Source organism: Indicator indicator, chromosome 7, assembly GCF_027791375.1.
Source record: "Indicator indicator isolate 239-I01 chromosome 7, UM_Iind_1.1, whole genome shotgun sequence".
NCBI lineage: Eukaryota > Metazoa > Chordata > Aves > Piciformes > Indicatoridae > Indicator > Indicator indicator.
This window is the reverse complement of record NC_072016.1, coordinates 40,060,241-40,073,225: the sequence shown is the minus strand read 5'-3', so window position 1 is coordinate 40,073,225 and position 12,985 is coordinate 40,060,241. Positions and strand designations below refer to the sequence as shown.

The window sequence follows — 12,985 nt, the reverse complement described above, 5'->3', positions numbered from 1 at the left end:
ATTTTCCCAAGCTTTCCCCTAAAATTATCCAAATGTCAAGGATTGGGAATGTAGTTGATCTGCCTTCCCTTCATTTTGATCATTAATTATACAACCCAGGATTCTGGATCTTGGATACAAGGCACAAAAAAATGCCTTTTACTCCCCCTTGAGACAGAATTCTTCTGTCTCAACTAAGGTGTTCCCAAGAGCTGCAGGGAGGATTTTTTATTAGAATTGCTCTTTTCAAGGTGATATGCTAAAATGTATGCAGTGTGCCCAAAGCAATGTGCTCTCCTGATCACATTGCTGGGTTAGAACAGAGAATTAAAGCAGATTTACCTTAAACTTTCCCTCCACCTGAAGCAGGAGAGCAGGAGCAACCCAGCATGTCAAATGTGCAAAGGAGGCAGAGGGACTTTGGGAACAGTTCAGTGCAGAGATGAAGATCCTTTGTAGAGCTGACTGGCTCAGTTTGGATTTAAAGCTTTGCTGTTCTAGTGACTCTTTGGTGAGTAAGAAAACCCTAAGGTTTCTATAAAGGTGTAACTCAGGGCACGGCAGTTTGGATGCCAACTGCAGCTCTCCAAAGTGCAGGATGATAGAATCATAGAACGGTCTGGGTTGGAAGGGACCTCCAAAGGTCACCTAGTCCAGCCTCCTCTGCAGTCAGCAGGGACATCCTCCACTAGATCAGGTTGCACAGAGCCCTGTCAAGCCTCACCTTGAATATCTCCAGGGATGGAGCCCCAACCACCTCCCTGGGCAGCCTGTTCCAGTGTTCCACTACCCTCATGGTAAAGAACCTGTTCCTAACATCCAATCTAAATCTGCCCTTCTCTAGTTCGAAGCCATTGCCCCTTGTCCTGTCACTGCAGGCCTTTGTAAACAGTCTCTCTCCATCCTTCTTGTAGGACCCCTTCAGGTACTGGAAGGCCACTATTAGGTCTCCCCAGAGCCTCCTCTTGTCCAGGCTGATCAATTTGGTTCAAGCCATCTCTGTTTCTAAATGTCTTTGATTGGCATGAAGGAGAAAAGGAAGAGGAGACAGCAATTTAACCTCTGCTCTGGCACTGCAGGAGCTGTTTGTGCACACTCCACCACCTGGGCACAGAAACAGGTGAAAGAAAACCTGTGAGCAGATCCACTTTTGGTTCAAGCCAACTCATCACTATTTGGGAAAACGCTGTGGGAAATTCCTTATACTGATCCCTGAGTAACTGGAAAAGTAATTGAAACCAGCCTAGACATATGTACACTGCTGGGTAAATCAATACTGACCCCAGTGACCCAGTTCTACCAGTCTAAGCTTGGTGCTGCAAGCAGAGAGATTGCATGCACCAACATGGTTCAGCTCTGAGCAAGCCTGACTGCCCCAGGACAGACCACCCAGCAGCAGCATCACAGCAGGAGCTGCAAACCAGCTGTGACATGGAGACATCTTACTCCAGGTCCCCATTGCCAGGACTGAGATGCCCAGCAAAAATAAGCTATCTTGGGTGACAAAGAATCCAACTTTTATCCACAAGTCTCTTGCTCCCTACTTTCTGTCAGCATCATCCTCTTGCATCCCTGTCCTGGCCTCACCCCAGCCTGTGAGGCTGCCAAGAGCCTCACCCAGTCTTTGCCAGTCAAACATTTCAGTTCTTCACCCTCATACGCTGCAGAGCATCTGTAAAAACCAGGGAATCCTCCTCATAACTGCTTTCAACTCTGCTTTGCAATGCCTGCAAGCACCCTCTGCCTCGTAGGAAGCTTCTGTGGGGAGTTCAACACTCATTTTGTTGTCTGCTGCTGCTGCCATAATTTTCTTTCACAGCATCACAGAATCCCAGCATAGTGAGGTTAGAAAGGGAGCTCTGGAAATCACCTAGTCCAGCCCCCTGCTAAAGCAGGGTCACCCACAGTAGCTTGCCCAGGAATGCAATGTCCAGACGGGTTTTGAAAGTCTCCAGAGGAGACCCCACAACCTCTCTGCCTGGTGCAGTGTTCTGGCACCTGCAGGGTAAAGAAGTTTTTCCTCATGTTTAAGTTAAGTCTTTGCCCAGCCTGCGGCTCCTTCCTTGTTCTTCTGCAGCAGAGGTTATTTTTTATGCACAGACTGCTCAGCAGAACAAGATCTCTGGTGCTGAGCCACTGCTACAAACACCACCACTCTATCCTGCTTAGCTTCACACAAAGCTTGGGCATGGGAGAGGGAAGAAAAGCATTTCACCATCACACTTCAGAATGAGGTGGGGTACTGGGACTGGACTGCAAAATTCCAAATGTTTTGTTGGCTGCTATATCTTTGTGGGAAAATCATGGCCCACCCCTGTGATTTCTCTGGGAGAGGATTAATGTTTGGTCTGAATACAGAGGCAGAACAGAGGAGAATTCACAGGCTGCAGATCCAATTTCTTCAGGCAGCTGTGCCTACCCTGCACTGTTAATTGTACCACCACAAACCTTATTAGATGCCACCAAGGCTGGTGTGGTACAGTCCCAGTTAGATGCTGTCCTACCTGCTCAAAAATGCAGCCCACGGCGTGGGGACAGACTTGTGAAATGCAAAAGCAAAAGAGTTTTGATTTATAAGATGCCACAGCCCCAGCTTGGCACCCAGCAGTGTTGCTGCTGCTCTCATTAGCAGCCTCAGAAGAAGGAGAAAAGCTGTCTAGGCCTCCTAAACCTGCTGGGGCTGCCTTAGGAAGCCAGGATTGAAGAAAATTGCTCTTTTCTGCCTTGTAACCATCAATCAGACCTTCAACCAGTAAGTACAATCACAGGTCTTGGAAATTCCCCATCTCCTCTTCCCTACCTGGCTCTGCTGGAGCAGAAAACACTGCTGATTCCCAAGGGTGCAGTGCTTACCCCTGAAAACAGTGCCTGCATTTCTAAAAAGCTTCAAAACCAGCAATTTCATCAAGTAGAACCATTCCTACTTCCTCATTGAGGCGTACCTACCCTGTAGGCTACCATGAAGTCTGGATCCACAAGGATGATCCAAGGGCTGGAGCACCTCTGCTATGAGGATAGGCTGAGGCAGCTGGGGGTGTTCAGCCTCAGGAGAAGACTCAGGGGGGACCTTAGAGCTGCCTTCCAATACCTGAAGGGATCCTACAGGAAGGCTGGAGAGGGACTTTTCTTAAGAGTGTCTAGAGACAAGACAAGTGGGAATGGTTTTAAGCTGAGAGAGAGTTGGTTTAGACTGGATCTTAGGAAGAAGTTCTGCAATACAAGGGTGGTGAGACTCCAGATTAGGTTGCCCAGAGTGGTTGTGAATGCCCCCTCCCTGGAGGTGTTCAAGGGCAGATTCAATGAGGCCTCAGGCAACCAAATCTAGTTGAGAGGCATCCCTACCCATGGCAGGGAAGTTGATGATCTGTGAGATCATAGAATCATTGAATGGTTTGGGTTGGAAGGGACCCCTAAAGGTCATCTAGTCCAACCCCCCTGCAGGGGTTGGACATCTTCCACTAGATTCCAGACATCTTCCACTAGATCAGGTTGCTCAGAGCCCTGTCAAGCCTCACCTTGATTAACCCCAGGGATGGGGCCTCAACTACTTCCCTGGTTAACTTATTGCAGTGTTCCATCACCCTCATGGTTAACAACTTGTTCCTAACATCCAATCTAAATCTGCTCTTCTCTAGTTTCAAAATCATTGTCCTTCATCCTATCACTCCAGGCCTCTGTAAACACTCCCACTGCAGCCTTCTTGTAGGCCCTCTTCAGGTTCTGGCAGGCTGCTATTAGGTCTCCCAGGAGTCTTCACTTCTCCAGGCTGAACAACCCCAGCTCCCTCAGCCTGTCACAGGCTGCTCAATGCTTTCAGCACTTTAGGGGCTCAGTTAGCTGTGGAATTATGAGACCCAGAAGAATCCTAGGTGCAAGACGTCAATCCACCAAGAGCTACAGACCCTGTGCCTAGTTCTCTTAGTGCCCTCAGGAAAATTCTCCCTGGTCCCTGCTCCCTGCACTAACTGCTGCAGAGTTAAATTGATCCCTGGATGCTTGGATGTATTCCCAATGGAAATCTCACTCAGCTCTTGCAAACACAAGTAGGAAGAGGCTTATTACATGTGCATGGTAGAGGTGCAAGTGAGCTGGTAAGACTCTTGAACCTCTCTCTTGGAAGGGAGTGGATCACTTCAGCTGAAATGTTAAAACCCAATTTGAAGCACAGAAAATTCAGTTCTAATGGCATCAACATGTCAAAGGCACAGACAGCTTAAGTGGAGCAATATAATCACAGAAACATTCAGGTTGGAAAAGAGCCTCAGGATCACTAAGTCCAACCCAGAACCCTACTCTACAAGGGTCACCCCTAAACCATGGCCCCAAGCACCACATCCAAACCACCTTTAAACACATCCAGGGTTGGTGACTCCACCAGGTCCCTGGGCAGCACATTCCAACGCCTGACCACTCTTGCCATGAAAAAATTGTTCCTAATGTCCAGTCTAAACCTATCCAGTCACAACTGGAGGCCATTCCCTTTTGTTCTATCACTAATTACCTGTGAGAAGAGATCAGCACCAACTGCTCCACAACCTCCTTTCAGGTAGTTGTGGAGAGCCATGTAGTCTCCCCTCAGCCTCCTCTGTTTCAAACTAACCATCCCCAGCTCCTTTAGTTGCTCTTCATCAGATTTATTCTCCAGGCCCTTCCCAGCTTCATTGCCCTCCTCTGCACTGGCTCCAGCATCTCCACATCTCTCTTGTATTGAGGTGCCCAAAACTGAACACAATACTCAAGGTGTGGCCTCACCAGAGCTGAGTACCCAGGGACAATATCCTCCTCCCTACTCCTGCTGGATAATGGAAGACGCTAAGCAATCTGAATTGTAAGTGAATGCTGCCAGAACTGCCTGTGATGCACCCAGCTGGGTCCTGCATCTTTGTTCTCTCGCCTGGTGAAAAGAGCAAAGTCTCCAGGGTCTCAGTTTTGGATGATCTGTCATTGACAGCAAAGCTCCAATAACCAAACTGGAAAGGACAGACAAAGGGAATAATGCCAAAAACCAGAAGAAAAGTTCCTTCAGACATACTTCTGGCACCTAGGAAGAGAGGCTGTCATGGAGATTTTTTTGACCTACCTTGGCAAGTGTGGTTGTCTTCTGACAGAAGAAGTCCCCTTGGACATTCACACTGATACATGTCTTCCACTTCAATACAGGTATGGCTGCAGCCTCCATTATTGTTGTGACAACCTTCAATTTCTGCAAAAGAAAGGAAAATCAGCACAGCCTCAGCTCCTCAGGCAGCTACGCAGGCCCCAGCATACACTCCTGGCTGGCTAATGGCATAACCAACAGTGCCTGAAGCTTGAATGCAAGAGCAGGGTGAGAGCTTGCTTCCAAGAAAATGGGAAGGAAACCTATTTTTATTTGTAAAGTTTCCTCTGTGTGTCATTTCACCATGAAGTTCATCAGGAATTCTGTGAAGACGTTTACCAAATTAAATCATAACACTAAGTGGCACACACAAAAAGGCTGAAGAGGCAATCTTCAGCTTGGCCCTTTTGAGACATCCTTTGAAACCAAATTTTCATGTCATTTCTTTCTTCAAAAAAGAAGTGTGAGAAGAACCCTCCTCTTAAAACTTCTAATATGTGGAATTCACTGCCTTAGTCATCAGCAGGATTAAAACCCTGAGATCTGCAGGGGAGGTGTCTCAGGACAAGTTTGCAGGTAGCCAGCTCTCTTTCCCATCAGGGCACACTGGAGAGATGATGATGTGCTCCCATGGGTTTCCCAGCTGTGATGAGGGTGTACAGGATTCTTGCATTCCCTTTGTAGGCCGAGGATGCAGCTCTGCTTATAGGAGTTGGTTTAGCAGGAATTTTGAGTTTCAGGCTTCAGGTGCATTACCACAGGGACAGAACAACACAGTTCATGCTGTAAGGTTGCTCCTCTTCCTGTTTTCCCCCACTGGAAACTGCAGCACAGCTAAGTGGAGAATTTCATCTTTTCTTACAACTTTTCTGTTCAGGTTAAGGAATTCTCTGAGGATCTGAGTTTTTCTGTAAAACATATTCCTAGCCCCTACAGCTGCATAAGAGAGCCTGAAAGGTCATCCAATTACAATCTGAAGACTTCAGAATCTAAGGCAAGTAAGGCTATTTCCTTGTTGTTGCTGTTATAAAGAAAATAACTAGAGTATCATGACTTTTTTCTCAAAAATAACCTTCACTGCTTGATTAGTTTTTTTTTTTTTTAACCCTTTGGGATGAATCTGTCTAGATGCTGTCACTAAGGTAATAGCACACAAAACATAAATAAATCTTACATGAAAGTATTTCTCCCTAAGCCTGCCATCAGAAATTACTGTGTGGTTTTCACTGACATGCAAGGAAAAGAATGGAAATCCATATTCAGTCCTAAACACTTCATGGAAAACAACAGCCTGAATCTTCCCCACGAGTTAAATGAAAGGGTAAAGCCTTATAATGGAGACTGTGAAATACTCTTAACCCTACTCAGCCTCAGCATCTCATGTAAACAAGCTAAGTCTATTGCATTTGTTCTTTTTAGCAACAGCTGTAAGGTGGCTGGCAAAATAAACCACGTACTCTAATGGCTCCCAAAGCTGAGGGCACATCTTTGGACATAAAACTCACTAACAAGATTGTAAAAATCTCCAGCAGCAGTGTTAAACTGGTGAAAAGCACCATCCTTCTTACAGAAGGGGGAAATTTAAGTGATAGATCAAAGGCCCTAAGATCTGGGAACAGCAGAAAGAAACAAGTTTCCAAGAACAGACTATTCCAGCCCTGTCAGAAGAACGCAGTGCTCAGGAATAAAAACTGCCACATAGCACAGCTGGCCTACGTGACACCCCACCAGCTCCATGCTGGATGTGGAAGGGACCAAGGCCACAGACTACTTTTGGTCCTACACAGCTCAAGGAGTACTTAAGGAGCACTCAGCACAGCAGCTTTCCCCAGGGAAGCGTCACCGTCTGGATGAACGATGATTTATTCACAGAGCTCAAAGAGGAGGTTTCTCCAGACACAAGATGAAATGTGCTTTGGCATCAAAAGGAGGGAATCGGGGACAAAAAACTGTCAGTGAACCATAAAGAAGGGTGGAGTCCAGCCCAAAAAGACAATGGCAATCCCCCTGTCTCCCTGCACCGCAGATGTCTGCCACACAGCAGCTGAAGTAAGCGTGCAAGCAGGCTGCAGATGTCTTTAGTCCTGACAATCAGGTGAGGCACATCTGTAGCTATTATATTTGTCTGAGGCCCCCTAGCATCTGTGGACACCCAACACAGCAGCTCTGCCTGTGAGGGGGCACAGTGCTCTTCAGAGCTGACCACAGAAAACAGCAGGCACCAGTCAGTTTTTGCTGGGTTTTGTATTTCTGCTCCAATAAGTTTGTCCATTGTTAGTGACAATAGACGAAACCTACGATTTGGTCTCTAAGCCCCTTCTAAACCATCAGTCTAAATTCATCCAGGGTTTTTTTCAACCTGGCTGTGATACCACTGGGAAGAAACTTCAGCAGCTTCATGCAGCAAAGCCCACATCTAAACACTGACAAAAATCCAACAGTCACAAAACAGCCCTAATCTCAAATCTAGCTTCTGTTTACAGACTCCTCAAGCTCTATCCTGGGAGGCTAAGTGATCCTCATGCTCCAGTCTAATGACATTACTTCATAGCTAATGCTAGCTGTCAAAAAGCAGCAGTGCAAAACCTGCCTCCACATGACTCTCAAACAAATCTCCAGAGCCAAATCCCAGCATCTCCAGCAATAACTAGATCTGTTTGGACAAGCTGTCTTCCAGATCTTGTCCCTCCATGGAGATAAATGCAAGCAAATCCTAACAGAAATGGAGAAGGCAGGGAGAAGCACAGGGAGACTCCTCTCAGCTTAATTAGAAGGATATTTCAGTAACAACCTCCCTGGCAAGCACATGAGTGATATGAGTGACATTTAATCCCAGCTGCAAGGAGCCAAGAGAACACTCAAGCTGCCAAGGAAGGGGAACAATTTATGTCAGCACAGGGGAAAGGGACCTGGGGGTTCTGATGGACAGAAGGAGGGCCATGAGCCAACAATGTGCCCTTGTGCCCAAAAAGGCCAGTGGCATCCTGGGGTGGATTAGAAGGGGGATGTGGTTAATAGGTCGAGAGAGGTTCTCCTCCCCCTGTATTCTGCCCCAATGAGGCTGCATCTGGAATACTGTGTCTAGTTCTGGGCCCGCCAGTTCAAGAAGGACCTCAGGGAACTGCTTGAAAGAGTCCAGCACAGAGCCACTGGCTGAGGGAGCTGGGGCTCTTTAGCCTAGAGGAGAGGGGACTGAGGGGAGAATGGAGCCAGGCTCTGCTCAGTGATGTCCAGTGACAGGACAAGGGGCAACAAGTGCAAGCTGGAGCAGAGGAGGTTCCATGTGAACCTGAGGAAAAACTTTTTCACTGTAAGGGTGGCAGAGCACCAGAACAGGCTGCCCAGAGAGGCTGTGGAGTATCCTTCTCTAGAGTCATTCAAACTCTTCCTGGATGCGTCCCTGTGTGATTTGCCATAGATGATCCTGCTCTGGCAGGGGGGTGGGACTCAATATTTTTCCAGCCCCTAACATTCTGTGATATTGTTTCCAGCAGCCTGGGAGAGCTGAAGCCTCACCTTCACAGGTCTTCCCATCGCTTCCCAGCGTGCGCCCAATCCCACACTCGCAGCGGTAGGAGTTCTTCAGGTTAACACAAAACTCACTGCAGCCTCCATTGTTCTGCTCACATTCATTCTCATCTGCAAGAAAACCAACACTGTCAGAATGTGGTCCCTGGCAACCACACAGCTGGCAGAGAGGGGCTGCTGCATGGAAGCGCTGGTTAGACCATGGAGTGGCTTTCCTGGCCTCCTGACCTGGATTGGGGTAACAGAGAAGAACAACCCCACTAAATGCTGTACACCACAGCAGTGTCCTGCCATGCTTTGTCTACCTCAAGTGCAGAGCAGACCTGGAAAGAAAAGACAGCATGCACCTTCCAAGCTGGATTTCATGTTCATATTAGGAGTTCACATTAGGAAGAAATTCTTTACAGTGAGGGTGGTGAGACACTAGAACAGGTTGCCCAGGGAGGTTATGGATGCCCACTCCCTGGAGGTGTTCAAGGCCAGGCTGGATGAGGCTTTGATGAGGTAACCTGGTCTAGTGGAACCCCTTGCTCATGGTTGGGGAGTTGGAACTAGATCTTTAAGGTCCCTTCCAACCATTCTATAATTCTGTATTTTCTTTCATCTTTTCATCCTAAGCTATTCTCTACTTACTGAGACGTTAAAATGGAGCTAACATGATTTCACTGCACGATAAAAGTAGGCGGATACCAGAATTGGTCAAAAATAAACCCTATCTATTTTTATGCTACACAGTGCCAATTTAAAATGATTCACCCAAAAAAAAAACCCAAACCAAACAAACACTAGAAGGGAAAGGAGCTGTAAACATATAAACAGAGCTGAAATAAAACCAAAATATTTCCGTGAACCCCATGAAGCTTTCCCAAGAAAAGTCATGCCACGACAAATAATTCCATTTTCTTGCCCCATCTCTGGCTGCTCCCTGTACTGGGCAGCTCAGGTATTCTTGCAGTGCTCATCATGGTGAGACCTACCTCAGGTGGTGGTGTCACACAGGCCATCACAACCATGAGTTGCTCAGACACTCTGTACTGGAGATGAAGAGCCTGGTTCTGAGCTACTCCCTCTGGGGACTCAGTTCCTCACCACTCCGCAAACGCCCTTCCTGCTCTGCCCCTCTGCAGCCTTCCATGGAGCTGTGGCTTCTATATTTCCAGCTCAGAAGAGAGAGCAATGCCTGAACTGGCATCCCATACTTTCTGAAGGTGACTCTGGATGAAGGTTGTAGAATAACCTTGTAATAGGCCTAGACTGAGTTTTTGTAACCTAAAGCCATATACCTACCAATAGTGCCTGTGTCACATTTCTGTGCTGGCTGTGATCAGCCCTCCAGGGTACTGAGGAAAAAACACAGCAGATGTTTTTGAATCTCTTGGTAAAGCTCTAAAAACTCCTAATTTTCTCTTTTGGAGGCTAAAGTTTCTCTAAGTCTGTCTGCCTTTTTTGTTCTGTTTTGTTTTAAAGGTATTTTTGTTTGCTGAGATTCTCAATCCTCAACCTGATTTAATCTCTGTGTGCACAAAGTAAATCCAATCATGAGCAAAGGACAGTCATTGCTACTGCTGAGCCACAAAACGAACGGTTTCTCTCAGGCAGGCCAGAAGGCTGAGATTATCAATCACAGTTCACAGGGGATCTCACCAAAACAGCTTAGAAGTTACCATTTACTAGATGCCAGAAGCTTAAAGCCTATGAAAAAGGACAAATCTCATTTTAAAAGACAGGTCAGAGATGAGTGCTCTCAGGTATAAGTGGTCCCACACATATACAGTACCTGCAGCTTGCAGTGGTGTCTCCTTCCACAAGCAAAGTGAGCTGAGTATTTTTAGCCAAAGAAATGGCTGCTACCTGCTCTGGGGAGGTGGGAAGCACATCAAGCAGACATAGACAGGCACTCGCCTTTGCACACCGTGACAGGCTCCATGCTTTTCCTTCTAACAACAAAACTAGAGCTGCTTAAAACCAGAAGGTGAATAGGGAAAGGGCTCCTGACAAAGGTGCAGGAATGCTGTTAGGAGGTCCTGGAGCTTGAATTGGTCAAGGGCTGTACCCAAGAGTTCACCTCCAAGTTCTCCAGTGTACAGGAGATACATCCCTGCTCTCCCATGCCAGTGACAACCAATAATTCTGGAACAGAGTCTGATTTTCTTGAGACTGGACTGGGAGAGTGCCAAAATTATTTTAACCATGACTTAGTATCAGAGGGACCCAAGGAATTCAGGAGGGCACAGACAATGCATCAAGTTGGTGAATCCATTATAGAAAGTCTGAGACCTAATCTAACCTCTAAGTAAGTTTGCAAATGAAATTATAACTTAGGATCAGCAGTTCTGCTCTGGGATTCAGAGTTTTTAATGTGCTGAAGAGAGAGAGCCTTGCACAGGGAGGATCACAGGCAGAGTTGCTTAGTATTACTGCAGCATCTTCAGGCTCCCTCTTGGGGTGAGAAGGGAAGAGAGTAATATTCTCCACACAGGAAAGGTACAGGCAAGGCTAACTTGTTTGGTTTCTCTGGAAGGCTGGCATGGTTGCTCCCAGAGATGTGATTGCACTATTACTCAGCACAACAGAAAGTCATTAGAACAATGAGGGTGCAGGTAGGCAAGATGATGTGCTTATTACAGCTGAGCTGCTGTGCCATCTGGAAGAAAGCACAAGGAAGAGAAGCAGCAGTGCAGAAACTGTTTGGCCTGGCCATGAGGGGATGAAGGCAGCTGCAGTGCACACAGACTGGCTCAAGGCTCCTGCATGCCTCTCTGCTGCAGGAAATCCTTTCCTGAGAGCCTGCTACGCATTGACTGACTGCTGGTGCTTAAGGAGGGCACTTCTATGAGTGCAAGTCTTGAACAAGCAGCCAATAAATGCTTTTAATTAGCTGGGGGAAGCTAAGTTAGCCACTATGCTGCAGAGATATGGAGTACCTTAAGTTAAACCCTTCTGCAGAAGTATGAGAGTGAGCAGAAACCTGCAGCAGGGCCAGGCTGCTCCCTCCACAGATTGCAATGCCTGTGGCCCCTACTCTGATGCCCACAGACATGAGGAGTGTGAAGGAAGAAACCACCCACACTTGCCTTCTCAGCTGTAGTCTGGATGCAAGAAGCTAATCTGCCACACAGCCTCCTGAACCAACTCTGCTTTCAACTTCTCTACCAGATCAAGCTACAAAGTTGAAATCCCACTTTCCCTGAACACTAGCACCTCTTCCTCCCTGTCTCACCTCCTACTATCCATGGGTGTTTCTCTGCAGCTCCCCAGTAGCTGCCCCTTTCTAGTCCCTTGCCTTGTCCTGCAGATCATCTTCTTAAGACCTTCCCACCCAGGTGCTCTCCTCCCAGCACCACACGCACAACCCCAACCATCCTCTCCTCAGAGGCTCACAGAGATTTCCTCACAGATCTCTGAAGCCCATGTTCCACACTCTGCTCTCATAGCTCTCCTCCTTCCTGCTCATGCTAGGCTATGCAAGTGCAGCCACCTGAATGCCACCTTATTACCTCCGGGGCTCTCCTCAAGCCCCAGGGCCCTGGTCAGTGTCCCACAAGGGCAGCAAGTATGGTGAAGCTTTGCCTGTAGCCCTATGCCAGCCAGCAAATCTTTCCTTGGAGGAAAGAGACATTCACCAAAGCAAGTGAGAGGAAATCTCTAATGACACACTGCACAGCCCTTCCTGAATATCAATGAGCAGAGCATGAGCCTGCAAAGAGACTCTGCTACTGCCTTCAGCAGCTGGGCCATGCAGACAGCAAATCTGGCCTTTGTGCACACACAGCTCCACGGGCACCAGGATGTATTCAGTCAAGGGGCATCGTGCATCACCCCATAGGGAGGGACTGGAAACCATTTACAGAATCAAAGACTGGCCCTAGGCAGCAAGGGGGAAAACTCCTCTGAGAATGCTTGTCCCTTTTTGTGCTGCTCTGTAAGGCAATGGATCAAGACAGGAGCAAGAAAACAAAGGGGAAAGAAGGCACCGGTAACTGACACAAGTTATTTCCACCCTTACCAAGACAGGTCTGCCCATCAGGTCCTAGTGTTGTCCCCGGGGAACATGTGCAGTCACCAGTGTCCAGGCAGGAGCCCTGGCAATCCACCACATCACAGATGTCATAAAAATCTAGGGCATGACAAGAACGTTGTCAACATAAACCTGTGAGTATGCAACAAGAACACTGCTTGTACCATCAGCTTCACACCGTCTCTAGTCCATCAGTTACAGACCTAGTCCAGGATAGGAAAGTTGACAAGAAACACTCTGCTTGAATTACTGCAAGGCAGAGATACAAATCTGGACTTTGGTAGCATACCAAGATAAACCACAGGGCCCACAAGGAGGATTAAATCACTGCAGCCAGGGCAGCTATGAAAGATTTTTGCTAG

At 47.4% G+C, this 12,985-nt stretch overlaps 1 protein-coding gene across 1 annotated transcript in view; it reads right to left on the bottom strand.

The window, feature by feature from the left end:
• Positions 1-12,985, bottom strand: part of OIT3 (oncoprotein induced transcript 3) — a 28,104-nt gene that overhangs the window by 10,400 nt on the left and 4,719 nt on the right. The window contains exons 3-5 of the mRNA XM_054382471.1: positions 12,612-12,722; positions 8,594-8,716; positions 5,060-5,182 (exon numbers count right to left, since the gene is read on the bottom strand). Of these exons, the coding sequence (XP_054238446.1) occupies positions 5,060-5,182; positions 8,594-8,716; positions 12,612-12,722 (357 nt within the window). The remainder of the gene's footprint in view (positions 1-5,059; positions 5,183-8,593; positions 8,717-12,611; positions 12,723-12,985) is intronic.